General features: G+C 34.8%; 2 protein-coding genes across 3 annotated transcripts; both read right to left on the minus strand.

Moving 5' to 3' along the window:
- Window positions 1–1867: 1867 nt before the first annotated feature.
- LOC141827864 (uncharacterized) lies at window positions 1868–8149 on the minus strand. 2 transcript variants are annotated; one of them, XM_074715198.1, is made up of 7 exons: window positions 7749–8147; window positions 5475–5615; window positions 5020–5385; window positions 3980–4225; window positions 3107–3199; window positions 2554–2757; window positions 1868–2422 (listed from the first exon to the last, which is right to left on the minus strand). In XM_074715198.1, exons 1-7 carry the CDS (start codon window positions 8103–8105, stop codon window positions 2207–2209), a joined length of 1623 nt encoding a protein of 540 aa, XP_074571299.1. In that variant the 5' UTR covers window positions 8106–8147; the 3' UTR covers window positions 1868–2206. The 2 variants fall into 2 exon arrangements, with proteins under 2 accessions (XP_074571299.1, XP_074571300.1); XM_074715199.1 differs by lacking the exon at window positions 2554–2757 and having other exon boundaries at window positions 7749–8149.
- A 369-nt stretch (window positions 8150–8518) lies between these two features.
- LOC141828025 (protein FATTY ACID EXPORT 5-like) lies at window positions 8519–11597 on the minus strand. Its single transcript, XM_074715373.1, has 3 exons — window positions 11288–11597; window positions 9668–9755; window positions 8519–8928 (listed from the first exon to the last, which is right to left on the minus strand). The coding sequence occupies exons 1-3, from the start codon at window positions 11484–11486 to the stop codon at window positions 8856–8858; spliced, it is 360 nt and encodes a 119-aa protein (XP_074571474.1). The 5' UTR covers window positions 11487–11597; the 3' UTR covers window positions 8519–8855.
- Between the last annotated feature and the right edge of the window lie 3556 nt (window positions 11598–15153).

Here is a 15153-nt window from a genome sequence, read left to right on the forward strand (position 1 = left end):
AGAGGGGTCATTTTTGATATTTGTCATTTTAGATTAATATAGTAATTTTATAATAATTTGTTATATGCATATTAAAAAGCAATGCATTTGCATAAAGTTTTTATACAGGATAGTAGTTATGAAAAGGTTAAGTCGGATTTTAATTTTTTTGTTACTTAGATAGTAATGATGTATTATTAGATGTCGCTTATTGCTTATGTATTTAAAGCTGTTTAGACACATTATCAATGTTACAAGAATTTATTAGGTTATACATAAATGACATGATACTTCAAAGATTGATTGATTTTAGTTTGATTAAAATATGATTTGAATTAGATTAATTGAATTAGATTTCAATGAATCCGATTGGATTATGAGATTGAGTTTAATTTGAGTTAGACATATTCTGATTAGATTCAATTAAATTTGAATGAAAATTAAATAAGATTTAAAATAGTAAAATAGATGTTTAAAATAATTAAACATCTAAAGATAAATAATTGATAGTATTTCATGTTTACATATGAGTTTCAAATATGAATTAAGATGTTAAAGATTATTTTAAAAATTAAAATAAATATTCTTGAGTTATTCTTACGTTAACGCATGTTTTTAGATGTCCTTAACATTGCAAATTGTTGATACTTTAATTATACTGCTAATACTTGCAAATCTTATTAATGATATGTAAATGAATTAACATGATTCATATGAAAATGTTAACTTAGATGGTCGTTTAAATTCACTAATAAGATGTGAATTTAAAATTTAATAATTATGATGTAAGTGAAAATTTTAAACTCACTTTTATGTAAAAAAAAATTTAAACTCAGCCTTATATCAAAGTACTTAATTGCACACATGATTTGTGGTGGCATGAGTCACTTGCGATTAGTATTTATTTGCGTGATGATACTTTATTATTGTCATCCATCGATAAAGACTTTTAGTCGATGACGTATGTCATTATTACAATCTGAGAATACTAATCAGATTTATATTTTTGATGGTGATATTTATATATGTTGATACTCACATAATTTGTAATACTTTTCTATGTTGTAATACCCTCTTTCATCGTGGTCAATTGTAATTTTTCGATTTTCCTTTTTACAAATAATCGTGGGACCGATCGTGTGAGGTCGTTGGGATGACAAATTCTACCTTTACTGAATAATACTTATCTATATTGATATTATATCATTAATAATCAATATATATGCTGATTAAATAGTAGAGTTGAACATTTATCTTTAATTGATGATAATAAATGTGATAAAATTGAGATTTCAATATAAAAAATGCTACATGATTATAGATATACATTTATATATATACAAAGAACTCTAAGTTATCTTACTTTTTAAATAAGATTTTTCTTATTATTTGTGTTTACTATCTTTTTCCTTAACCTCCAATTTTGAAAGGATAGATATCCTTCTAATATTATAATTGATTTTAACTTATATATAAAATTACTCAAAGATATGGATCTGTTTATTTCTGATTTAGTTTAATTTTTATTTTATTGTATTTATATTTTATTTCAATTGCTATTTTATCCGTAATGTTTTGTTTCTTGTATATTAAAAAATACTATAAATTAATAAACTTGAAAACTTTCATAATTACCTTAATTGTATAATTCTTAAATTTTTAATATTATATTATCATTGAATAGAATACCTCTCCAACTAAATTAAATACATTTAGCTCTTCGTCCCTCATTGACATTTTTAGGGTTACCACCAAGGATGACAATTTATATCATGCCCTCATGAATCATGTCATAAAAAAAATTTTCATTTGAAGCACTATAAAATTATATGAATTAATTATATACACATTTAAGAAAATAGTATATAAAGTGTAAGATTAATTAACATTAAAAAACAACTAATTTTTTTAATATTAATTTACTTTATACATATATCATCCCATATCATTCATGTCATGATATTTAAAAAAAGCACATCCTTGCTAATTGTGTTTTGGATCTTCCCTCCATTCTAATGGAGGTTCACTCAATTCAATTCATCAATCTAAGTATTATCATACTTTCAACCGATACTAAATGCCGCCGATGATGATTTCCACCGATCGATCGATCGAGAACAGCCATTATTTACGACAACATCCTTCGCGGCTAACTAATTGCATATGCTAACCAATCTTATACACATGATTGCAGAAAGTTGGGATGAAGAGATGAATACCAACCAATTCAGCAATATTTGGTCCGGGCATAGTTTGGTGGGAGACTGGGGCATCTCTCGTTCATGTGGGGATATGGCTGCATGGTGTTGTAGCCAGGCAATTCCATGCGATACCGACCCTTGATTTGGCAGAAGGGAAGTTTCACATCGTCGTCTTTGTTGCACCACTCTGGCAACCGGCTAGAATTGCTCTCGTAAAAGTTGAGGGTGTAAGCATCCTTAATCTGCATAGCACATCAAGAATTAGATGCCACTGAAACTAATTTAATTCCTGTTGTGATTTAATGATGCGAAGAGCAAGATAAGTTCTTATCGGATATGTGTCGTTCTGACACATCGAGTGGAGTGGCCTTACAGTGAACTCGGTAACTTGTATTATGGAGTCGGCAATTGGATTGAACAATCCGGCCGCCTTGTACATTTCGAGAATGAAAGCAACGCATGAGGCTGATTTTCCATCGTTGTACAGCCAATCGTCTTGCTCAGGAACTGTCAGCAACTTGTCAAATGATGTTCCTTTCTTTTCTGCTTCGACCATAATTTCGGGCAGATTCAGACCCTGCAAATCCATTTTACTTAAAACTTGTGATTTCAACTTGAAGAAAATTGATATGATCAAACAGTCTAGTCAGACATAAATGAATAGCATAGTAAAAGATCGCAATAACTGAAATCTTTTCGGGAGTTCTAAGCTAAGTTCTTCAGTAAGTATATGCAAAAGAGCAGTCCATGTTAAATCTTAATATGTGAAAGTTTCCTACTGGCCATTCTTTGAAGTTTAGATCACATTATGGATGAAACAAAAGATTGCTAAAAAAGGCATTGGTTCACTCGAGAAATTAATATGCTAAATAGAGAGTAATATTTATTATGTCCGAGGAAAGTGTATGCACAAGAAGAAGAAAAACCTGAGTTCCAAGTCGGAAGTTCAGAGCTTCGTTCCACAAATTAGCAGCATAGGCTGGCCGGAACTGACTCCACACGGTCATTACAGAAGCCACCTTTACAGAGGGAAAAAAAATTTATCAGGATCAACTTCATAAATCTTAACAATTCTTCTCTAAGTCAGTTTTAGTTATGTTAACTAGAATATTGTACTCTCCTTGTACACACCTTTAATTCCCATTCAATTCAACTTGTCTATCAAACATAATATGTTACATTCCCACATAATGATTACAAACTAAAAATAAGTTTTTCATATAAATGCATATATAAGGGTTATTTTCTGCAAAACCTTGACAGATTTGAAATCAAAAGAAATAGATTAAAATGCCAATTTCACCCTTCATTGTAAGAATAATAATTCATATAATCTTTCATGAGAAAAAGAAGAGAACAACTATCAGAAGTGCAACTCAGTCTAAAATGTGTGTATAACATTCAATTAGATATGGATCGTCATCAAGTGTAACTGACTAGAACATGCGTTAGTTAGCATAATTTCTCTACACTTTGATCAGTTCATTACACATGATGGTAAGGTGATGTATTTGAAGAGAAAAAAGGGGATGCTCTCCGATTTCAAAACCTTTTTGTCATGTAATTTGTGAATGATTATCCTCTTGCTCCACTATACAAAACAAAGAAAAGGTAAGAATGAAAAGTTCATTCAGCACTTATACTCTTCTAGATCTTTAAGAAATTATACCAAACTTCATGTACTTGACAGGTGCAGGGTAATCATTAATGATGTTTTGATCAAGCATGTGAATCACAATCGAATGACTAACACAGGAGAGAGAAAAAAGCTTCAAAAGATGAAATTAGCAGGAAGATACCAGATGTGCATCTAATGGTGGTGGATAATTCCCACTAACAGTGTCTATCCAACTGAAGATCAAATTATGGTAACCATACGGCTTATCCACCATGCTTTTTGCATACTCCCACGCTGCAGTATTGTTGAATTTGGCTCGCATATCTGGATGGAGAGGAAGCACTGCAATATGAGGATCTGTATCATCTTTAGTGAGCTCAAACTCCCACCATTCGTCCCATGTTAGAATAGCTATCACATCCTCTCCCTATAAGAAGTGAGCTCTGAGATTAACAGGTATAGCACAAGAACTACTGCTCTGTGCATGAATATGCATGTGCAAGACTGTAATCTAAGGTCACTGAAATATTACCAGTCAAAAAAAAAAAAAAAAAAAAAAAAAACACTTCTTCCAGCATGTCAATAACGCAAGCAGAACCAACACATTTGTATACGAATACATGAAAACTAATGAACATATAACAAAAAGATCTGGAAAATTGATGAGAGATTCCAATGAGGAATGGCATTCCCATGAATGTGATTCCAGGAAATGCAACATCTGGGAATATGAATTAACATGCATGACACCACAAATATATTGATAGGAATAGTATCAGTGCTGTTATGTGGATCAAAAATGCATGAATATGGTGGACTAAACAATCTTCAATTACTAATGGAATATGAAATGCAGCAACTATTTCACCCTCTTCTATGGAAAGCCAATTTGGATAGGATCAAAAATTTAAATTTTTGTGTATTAGATTTCAAAATTGACAATACAATAAGTATTATTTTAGGTTTTCTGCAAATTCTTAGAACATGAAATGTTTGAAAACCATATGTATGAGAACATCTTCAAATATAAGCATGATCAATTATACAAACAAAATTTGTTATAGCAAATGAAATCGCAATTTAATTTTTCCAATATTTAATCATCTTTACCATAAACTAGTTAACCAATATGGAATATTCATGCAGACAAAGCATGTACAAATGATGCAATTGAAGATTCTGCAACCCAAAGAGAAGTATAAGGTACCTATCAGATCTAACCTTTTCGTTGTCATGGCCAGATTCTGCAACCCAAAGCTTTCCTTCAGAGTCCCTCAAGAAAACTGCAGAGTGACCGGCAAAGGATCCAGTGACCCACTTTTCTAGAGTTTCAAAGCCACCCCAAAGTCCACGAATTTTTGAAATGGCCAAGAAATCTCCCGAGTGTATATCATCAGTATTAATACTTGAAATCCATGGTTGCGGACGTTCCTCAAATGTAGCTCCCATATGTTTTTTGAGAAAAGCAAGATTTGTATTTTCACCCCATCCAGTGTTTGTAAACAATGGGAAAATGTCATATAGAGCCCAAAGAGTTCCAATCATCCCAGATTGCATTAGGAAAATTGAAACTCCATTATGTTTCACCTACATTGGCAAAATTAAAAAAAGAAACAATTTAGCGTGATTACGAAACATTGTCAATATATGATATGCATAAGACCAAGAAGACTTACATATTCATATTCAGCTTCTCCAACCCACTCATGAATATCCAAAGTATGTTCCCGCGACAAAAAGTAGTAATCCCAGGTCACGCGGTATGGAGTTGCGAAGAGGTAAAGGTCCAAGCATGTCCAACTGTGGGCATTGGTAGTCTGGAAATAAAACAAAGCATAGATCATGAGCGACGAAGCACTCACTGAAAGCGCCATCAATTAAACTCTCCCTAGTTGAGTCAATCTTTAATCTAGAACCCATCCTAGATCAAACAAGCCCTTGGGCTAGATGCCCTCTGCACAAGCAAACTAACGAGTTCTTGTGCACTTCCAAAGACCCTCCTAGCTCGTACTGGACTAGCTCCTGCAGTTGCTAGCAACCTAGCAAATGCTAAAATGCAAACTGATTACTTCTAAATCTACACTAAAAGCAGTCACGCCTTCAAGAGGTTATACAATAAGTACACAAGTAAGTATCTTTTCCCCACCTTATAGACGAAGACCTTAACCTAGGTGAGCAAAGAACTACCAAGAGAACTTTCAAAAATAAGGATGAGACTTTGACTTTTTTAATTCTCAAAATCCTTGGTGCTCCTTTTAGCGCTTACGTATGATTGAAGATGTTTTAGAAGGTTTTCTTGTGAATTCATGTGCTAAAAGATCCACCAAAAAGCTTTTAAATGAAGTTCCAATGATCATATTTATACACTTTGGTTGACCAAAACTTTTTGGGTCAAACAAAAAGTAATCTTTGACTGTTGGAACCTTAATGTTTGAAATACCACGATGTTGGTCAGCCAACATAAATTATTGGTTAACTCCTTTTCCCAAAACTAATGTTTAGTCAACCAAATATGAGTTTTTAGTTAAACCACCTTCAAAGGTAGATCTACAGTTGTCTTTAGTTTGGTGGACCATCTAAACCGTGAGACAAACTTTCAAAAAAACTACTACGATGAAACTCCTTAGTTAATAATTCCTATCTAAAAGCAAGTCTTATTGTTATATTCATTCTACCCATAACAAACTCAACACGTGAATCCTTGGGTCTGTATCCAAGCCTAATGAGCATCCATGAGGTTGAAGCCTCATATGGCTCCACACTAGATCCATAAAATCCATCATTTAAGCTTGTTTAGATCAATCTTCAAATCTCATGATCAATGCTACACACTCTATACAAATTATCAAATGCAAGCTCCTAACTTAAAACATATCAACAAATTATCTAAGCATGATGGTTAGGCCTAGCCAAAAGAGAGGAACCAATGTCCCAATAATTAACCACATACTCAAAGTGTCGTCCACAATCACATTTGCTTCCAAACCACTAATGATCCTTACCCAGTACGTTATGCTCCAAATTGCACTTAAAACTTGAAAGGTAATATGCATACTCAGTTTCCATTTTATAACAACTGCATACCTTAAAAATGGAAACATGATGAACATAGAATTTTTAATCCCAATATATACAAACATGCATGGAATACACAATGCACAACACTTAACAACCTTGATCAACTGCTCCTGGATCAGGTACAATTTTGAGCAGGATTAATTTATTCCAAGTAACAATTTGATAAGAAAAATGAATCTACATAAAGCAACTACTAGGAACTAAGAGAAAAGACTTCATGAAAAGTTCTGAATAAAGTGAGAAGTTTTCCATTGCTTCATTCTGAAAAATAGAGGAACAAATGAATATTCTTCAAAAGGTTCACTCACATCAAGCAGTTGAAATGTCTAGAGTTAATTTCACACATCACACTTAACTAACTGCCATAAGAAAGAAAGACAAACATAAAAAAAAATGATCCTACTATTGTACAAGGCACAAAATTACCCCATCAAGCTTCACTAGCAGAGTACTTGGAAATTAGAATGTAGAATCTTACTATCACAGAAACTAAAAAGATCCACATGTTCCCTTCATTTTATTTTGCGAGACTCTAACATCAAAGCCTGAGCTCAACACTCCTAGATTCCAGTTCATTGAAGTCCTGCTTTGAGGGGGGAAATGACCAGCTAATTCCAACTTCCAAGAACACATTTTCCACCACAACAGCACTAAGCACAAAGTAAGAAGATAATCCTCTTCCAACTAACAATAATCATCTTTGCTTCAGAACAAAAACTCAACGTCCATTTACCGTTCCAAAATTCATCCATCCTGCCGAAGAATACAACAAACTCCACCTAATCCTAAACCCAAACTCTAATCCTAATCCCCAACTAGCTGAACCCCAATGATAAAAATCGATCACGAAAAGGAATTTCTTCAGCATAAACCTTGATATGGACAGTCCCGCCTCCGAATCGGGACCCACTCTTGTTGTGGAACTCCATCCACGCCGTGTTATTGTAGAAGCAGGCTCCTGTCCACTCGAGAGCACCCTTGTCATCGGATGCGGCGCCTACAAACGCCGGAAGGAGGTCTACGGCGCTCCGCAGCGACCGGAGGAGCGGCCACGCCACCTTACGCGGGAGGACGGGTATCAAATCCGCGGGGCGGAAGGGGGCTTTCCATGTGGGCGCATCGCCCCGACCTGGAACATTCGAGTGCGAGAAGAAGCGACTGGAGGCGACGAGGAGGAGAAGGCAGAGAAGCGACCAAGGGAAGAGTCTGAGAACAATCGATTGCTTCATGGAACCATTCGCCGACGGAGACAAATGATTGCCACTGACGGAGAAGAAGAGCGTTTATAGCATACAGATTGTGAACCCGCGGAGCAGCATTAGCTATCATGATCCATCGTTATTTATTTTTTTAAAAAAATATTTTTAACCATTATAATGAACTTGTTTAAAACTTATCAAAAAATAAAATAATAATAATTTTGATTATTTTAAATTTTAAAATAGTTAACCATGAGAAATGAATTCCCCCCTAAATTAAATTAAGATGATAGGAATTTTTTATAAAAAAGAGATGCTTGGAATATGCTTTGAGAGGGGGAATCTTGAAATTATTCAAACAATAAAATTAAGAAATTTGTGTAATTGGAGATAGAGAAAGTGTAGTGAGCATTGAATCGAAATAATTATTTTAAGAAGATATATAATGGCCAAAAATCACTAGATAAGATTGGATTATTGTTGTCAAATCAAAATAAACATAAAATAAAAAACTATGTCCTCGATAAACATAAATCATGCCTAACCCAACTCCTCTAGATCGTTGGGTTGAGATCTTAAGTAGTGATATGAAGCAACACGTGTCCTATGTAAACATGTCATCACAAATTGAGCAATTTCCTCCAAACAAGATAACACATACAGTCTGCCAAAACAAAATAGAGCTCAAAGTGTTTGGAATATAACAGCACCTGCATAAATGATGTCAGATTATGATCGATGTGATCCTGCTAAATGCTCTCTGGATTTTTATGGCCATGTTCATTCAGCTTTGGGTGGAATATGATTTGCTCCAGTTGCCATCTTGTACAGATAGAACAGGGACATCAATGCACTGCATAGATATCACATGATAAGTTCAGTAAGCATTTATGTTTTGTTGAAACTCTTCAATTTTTGGTAGAAGGATAAAAGAGCGAGCACAATCCATCAATCATGTTAAGAGAAAGAAATGGGCTTACTGCCATATTGGTTTTGTAATTCTAACTTCAACTATGAATGATCTTGGTGATGCTTTCTTTTGGTTCACAAACTTGAACTACTAGTTAAAATTCACATGCTTGTCAATGACAGACATCAAGAATACCAACAATCGATCTGATTTTTTCACAAGAAAATTTATTTACTGGGAATCCACTGGAGGCCTCAATTTAGTACCTATGAGGTTCGCTTAATAGAATGCTCTCAGTTATTCTCAATTTCTCAGTTACCAAAAAATTCCTGCTTGACCTAATGTGTACATTTTCTCCCACACTGATTTTTCTCGCTGCATACTTTCACTTACTGTTTCCTTTCTGAACTATAGGACAGTATGTAGCCCCAAAACTAAATAGTTCATCAATAGCATGTAACAATATCATCAACAAGGATATTTCCCTTAAATTATGAAAATATAAAGGTTGCTCGATTAGATAAATATTACAAAATGTGTGAAGCAAGCATGTACTCTGCTATGCAGGCTCACGGGCCTAAAACACAATGCCATCAAACAAAACAAACAGAAGTTCTTGTGTGGAAGAGAAACTTGGCACATGTCTTAGTCACACAGAGCAAAGAGAGAGCAAAAGGCATACCTAAGAGCAGCAACTAATCCAGCAGGCATTATCTTGGAAGTCTCTAAGTATCTTGTTCCCATGACATATGTGAGGATAAGGGAGCAAACTGTGAAGAGACAAGTTAACAAATTGTGTTACTAAAACAGTAAACTAGTCAACAAGTATCAGTTTAAGTAACTTATAACAAAACAACAACTCAACAAGCACTGCCATACTTAAGATCAACTCAAGCTATGAGCTTTATATGCTATACAAGCAAGTGCTTGGAACCTCATCTGAGCTCAAACTCCATCGTAGAATTTAACTGAATCTCATGGTTGATTCAAGTGTGCAATAGACATTGGAATCCATAATTTCACTACTCTAACAAAATAGTGCTGTTGATTATGTATCACAAATCCATGAGCATCTTATTAAACATAAAATGAGTTTTTCAGTGACTCTCTTATAGCAAGCTTCTGACTGAAATTTTTGATGAACTTATATACAAGTGTCCTCATGAGCTTATAGTTAAGTGTGTGCACGAACTTGTACAATAATTTTGTCAAACGGAAATGTTGAGCTCATAACTTCTTGTCCATGAGTTAATTCATGAAAACAATCCAATCATGCTAACAAGGCACAAAAGAGTCAGTGTTTTGCATTTTACACTAAGACCATTTAAAATTGAAGCCTAAAACTAAAGTTAAAATTTGACTCAATAAGCTACTTAAGTGCCATTGAATTATCACTGAGTTCGGCACCAAGCTACTTATGGTGATGTGTGTTGTTTATGGGTTTACAATAATTCCTCAAAAGGTCAAAACTAACTGTAAGAATGCTTCTTTCTATTCATAAGAATTTCAATGGTAAAGTACATATCCATAAAACACGTCATATCATAAAATGAGTAACATAGTAGTAATTGTTCCTCTTACCTGCTTATTACCTTATGCAACAACCAAGTTGGGAATGGAAAATCCATCCTAATGGACATCTATTATGTGAGCATTATGGCAACAAGTTTGCAAGGTTCAAACAGGTTAATACAACCCCACTTATCATAAGAAGGCAAGAAGCAATAGCATAAACCACCTTTCCTTTTGTTTCTTTGCCCCACTATGATACTGGTCTTTTGCCTAACCAAAACTTGTGTTAGGAAGAAAGGTTTATTCCTTGGTACTATTTTCATTGTTTTCGTTCTTGGTTCTGTCCTATCCCCTTCTATAATTGTTTGAGTGCCTTAGTCTAATAATCTGTATTCTGTATGTATTCCTATTTATGATACGACGATAATCCCATGGATGGATGAAGGATAAGTAGTACTGTCATTTTCACATTATACATTCAAAAACCAAATATTGATACTGCAAGTTTAGATGAAGAAACGTGAAGGACTAATAATTATTACGGTGAACTCAAGACTCATGCGCTCCGATTAGTAGAAAACAACTGCACCACGATCAACGCATGCATTTCCCCTTTTCCGGAAAGAAATCACAATAAGAAATGCAAAATATTTATCACATCGAAAAGCGGCAGCTAGATCCAATTTTTATCAAAGAAACAGTCAGATCATTGAGAACGACACCCATGAAGGCATAAATTTGCAAGCTTTTCAGCAAAATCTAGGTCAGCTGACCCAAGGGAACTTCCTACCAGTCTCGAGGCCCAAGGCGAAGTACGAGTTCTGCCGCTTCTCGAACGCCTTGAGGCTAATGAATCCGGCGATGAGAAGGACGAGTCCGGAGCCCGCTCCGCCGGCCAGCGACGCCGTGCTCCCCCGCCGCGCATAGCCGACGACACCGCCGACGAGGACCAGGAGCCCGTAGGGTATCGTGAAGCAGAAGTCGTGCATCGTCCCAACCTGCCGACGTCGGAGCGCGATCAAGTGGATCTGGCGGTGGAACTAGATCTGTCGATGAGAATTGAGATCGCCTTTTTACCTTTGCGGGAAGAGACCGGAGGTTGGAGAGGTTGGAAGGCGAGCGGAGTTGGTATTTGTTTTGACCAGTGAATTAGTCTCATTTGGAATCACGTGCCAACACTCGTGTTCATCGCAATTTTGGACGTTAAAAGAAATGAGCAAAAATAATAATAAATCATTCTTCATATTTACCAAAAACATCCTTAATTATTTATATCATTAAAAAATATTAAAAACAACGCAACACTTATAATTTAATATTTAAAATATTCCTATATGTTCCACTTTAAAATAATTTTGACTTGAGCAAAACGGCTCTAAAATAGAACATAAAGAAATATTTGGACATTAAATTGGTAAAAATCAATAAGATATTTTTTTATTAGAATTTGTTTAAAAGGTGTCTTACTTTAATTTATTATCAACAGAATATCATATATCTTTTTTTTAATTATTTTTATTTTTTTAATTATTATAGTAGTTATGAATTTGTAACTGTTATATAATATAATATCCATAATTTTATGATTATTACATAATAGATATTTTAATTCTAATCGATACTAATAATATTAAATTTTAATAGCTATAATATATAACTATTATAATATTGATACTTCATCTCTATTAACATTGGTCAATATTATAGTAACACTTTAATTTTTATCAATACTAATAATATTGTGATATAACATTTATATAACTATCATAATATAAGTATTTTTATCTTTAATAAATATTATATTGTAGTAGTTACGAATTATAATGATACTTTATTTTTAATTAACATCTGATAATATTATGTTATATATATATATATAATAATTGTGCAACTGTAATAGTTATTAAATTTTAACTGTTGTAATTGTATAGCAATTGTTACATCTTAGCTATGATTTAGATTACGATCTCACAGTTATTACAATGACTTAAAAAAGAAAAGAGCTAATAAATGAAAGAGGTTGTGATAATAAATGAAAGAAGAGTATTTTATCCTATTAAATTATTAGTAAAATATCATTTTGATAAATTTTAAAAGAAAAGTACCTTTTTAAATGATACATCATTTATTTTAAAAAATGGTTCATATATAGATAATTAAAATAAGAAAAGTTAGACCCCTCAAATGCAAGAAACTATATCAAACCTATGACACCACCAATACCAAAACACCATAGCCCCACATGCCCACACAAGTGGGCGGCTTCATCTCAAGAACAGAGTCACTGGCAGCTTGGATGCTACCGTGGCTTGAGATTTACAAATCGATACACATTGACCTGCACCTTGCAAAAAATCCAATCAAAATCTGGGATAATGCCTTCGATTTCGTGCCTCCCATATATAGTATATCAAGCTAGAGATCGTTAAGGTAGCACGCCTTGGTTTTCCGTCACCCATTCTTGTAATACCGCCCAAGAACCTACAGCATCTCCTCAAAAGAAGTAAAATTTTATCCAATACCGAGTCAATGCTTGACCTTGCCCCATACCTCACACACCTTGGGGCATTCAAAAAATAAATGGTGGTTGGTTTCTTCATGAAGTTGACATAACTCACACAACTTGTTAGACTCATACTCCACGCGATCTTTGGTCCTCAAGCGCTCATTTGCTAACATCCACAAGATAAACCAATGTTTAGGCATAACTTCCGGCATCCACACCATTGGACTCCAAGCTACCTCCAAACCCCGTGGCATGAAAAAATGATAAGCATTAGAAACCTCTTTTTTCCCACAAATAAACCAATCTATTATAGCCATATTAGCCCTCCCCGCACCATTCGAGCTGTGGACAATCTTGTCTCTGATTTCAATAAATCTTTTAATTAGAGGAGAATCTGAAAGCTTTGCATTACATGCCCAAAAATCTTCATTCTTAACATAATGATGATGCACCCAATTACCCATACAGAATTCTTCCGAGATTGTATGTTCCAAAGTATTTTACTTAGCAAAGCTTCATTCCATGCGTGAAGATCCCGAAGACCATAGCCTCATCCTTCTTTGATAGATAAACTTTAGACCAAGAAATAGGAGGCCACTTAGAATACTACACAAAACTTCGACAAATAGCCTTGATTTTTTCAATTACCCCACTTGGAATTGGTAGCATAGATAGCCAAAAACATACCATACCTTGAAAAACTGTGCCCACCAATTCCAATCTACCAGTGTAAGATAACGTGTGCTTGGGCCACGCATTAATCCTTCGAGTGATAACATCCAAAAGTGGCCCATAATTGGCAATACAAAGCTTCTCCGCCGCCAAGGGGATGCCTAAGTACCTAAAGGGAAAAGAGTCTTCATAAAAGCCCATGATTTGAAGTAATTGATTCTTGATAGTAGTCTCTACATCAGCCATGAAAATCTGTGATTTTTTACTTATTGGCTCGTAAACTTGATACCTCCCCAAAGAAATCTAAACAATCCTTTAAATATTGCATAGAAGACTCATCCGCACGACAAAATAGCATGAGATCATCTGCATATACAAGGTGTGTAAGACCAACCTCCTTGCACATCAGATGCAAATGAAAAGTAGTCAAAGTGGAAATGTCACGGAGTTTTCGGGACAATACCTCTGTAGGGATCTATATGCGCCAAAAAATAATTTTTTAACCGCATAAACGCAACGGAAAAGGATCCCTCCAGAAGATCCATGCGAAAACCATACTCGTTTTATTGATTCTATTTATTGGAATCAAGGTTACCTTCGATGCGAGCCCTTCGTAATCCCGACAGTAACTTTTGCCTTCAAAGGTTGGCGGATCTCAGCGCGATCAGTGTGTTCATGCCTCTACGGTATCCACACGAACACCGAGATAGAGATGAATCAAATTGCAGTGCTAGCCACAAAATAAGGTTCGGTCAAGGAGGTAGAAGGGAAGAGGAAGAAGATCACGTTGAGCAGCAATGTAGCACCATAAAAACCTCTTAGTAGCAGCACCGATCACAAAAGCCTCTCATCCCTTTTTATATACAACTATTGAATATGAAGGGTTTTGGCTTTTGGTATTCCATGGAATTAATACCTCATTAATCCCATCTTAAATGATGATGCAACCCTCTTAACGATGAGTCTCACTCAATCCGAATTGACTTGAGTCCAAGTCGAGTCTAATTCAATGAGTCTACCTTGAGTCCCACTCAATGAGTCTAATCTACATTAGACTCAACCCAATGACCCAATGATTTATCACATGAACCATCTCCAAATCACATGTTTTAAGTGTGTGATCCAATAGGTTCTCGTAACATTGACAATGTCTTTAAAACCATTTTAGAGACATAAGCAATGAGCGACATCTAGCAATACATCATTGCTACCCAAGTGACGAGAATGTCGAGATCCGACATAACCTTTCCATGACTACTATCTTGTATGACTCAGTCCTTCTATCCTTGATATCTAGATTGATCAATGAGGCATAGACTGTGTCATCCTCTTATCAATCATTAATTTCTTGATCTCCAAGTAGACTACTCAATCAAATAAGCTCAATAGCTCATATTGACTTGTTCGAGCATGACCATGCATTTTTGCAGTCCTACTCTATCAAGGGACCCATAGATATCACTTCGATCATATGGAAG

This window comes from Curcuma longa, chromosome 4 (assembly GCF_044706935.1).
Source record: "Curcuma longa cultivar G26 ecotype Majalengka, Jawa Barat chromosome 4, ITB_CL_G26_1.1, whole genome shotgun sequence".
In the NCBI taxonomy this organism is placed as follows: Eukaryota; Viridiplantae; Streptophyta; class Magnoliopsida; order Zingiberales; family Zingiberaceae; genus Curcuma; species Curcuma longa.

Coding starts and splice junctions, on each gene's coding strand:
- LOC141827864 (XM_074715198.1), bottom strand. CDS start 8,105: ATGAAGCAATCGATTGTTCTCAGACTCTTCCCTTGGTCGCTTCTCTGC. Junction 4,226..5,019: donor CTGGCCATGACAACGAAAAG/GTTAGATCTGAT, acceptor CACTTCTTATAG/GGAGAGGATGTGATAGCTAT. Junction 2,758..3,106: donor ACTTCCGACTTGGAACTCAG/GTTTTTCTTCTT, acceptor ATGGATTTGCAG/GGTCTGAATCTGCCCGAAAT.
- LOC141828025 (XM_074715373.1), bottom strand. CDS start 11,486: ATGCACGACTTCTGCTTCACGATACCCTACGGGCTCCTGGTCCTCGTC. Junction 9,756..11,287: donor CGCCTTGGGCCTCGAGACTG/GTAGGAAGTTCC, acceptor GTCTCTTCACAG/TTTGCTCCCTTATCCTCACA. Junction 8,929..9,667: donor GGATTAGTTGCTGCTCTTAG/GTATGCCTTTTG, acceptor ATATCTATGCAG/TGCATTGATGTCCCTGTTCT.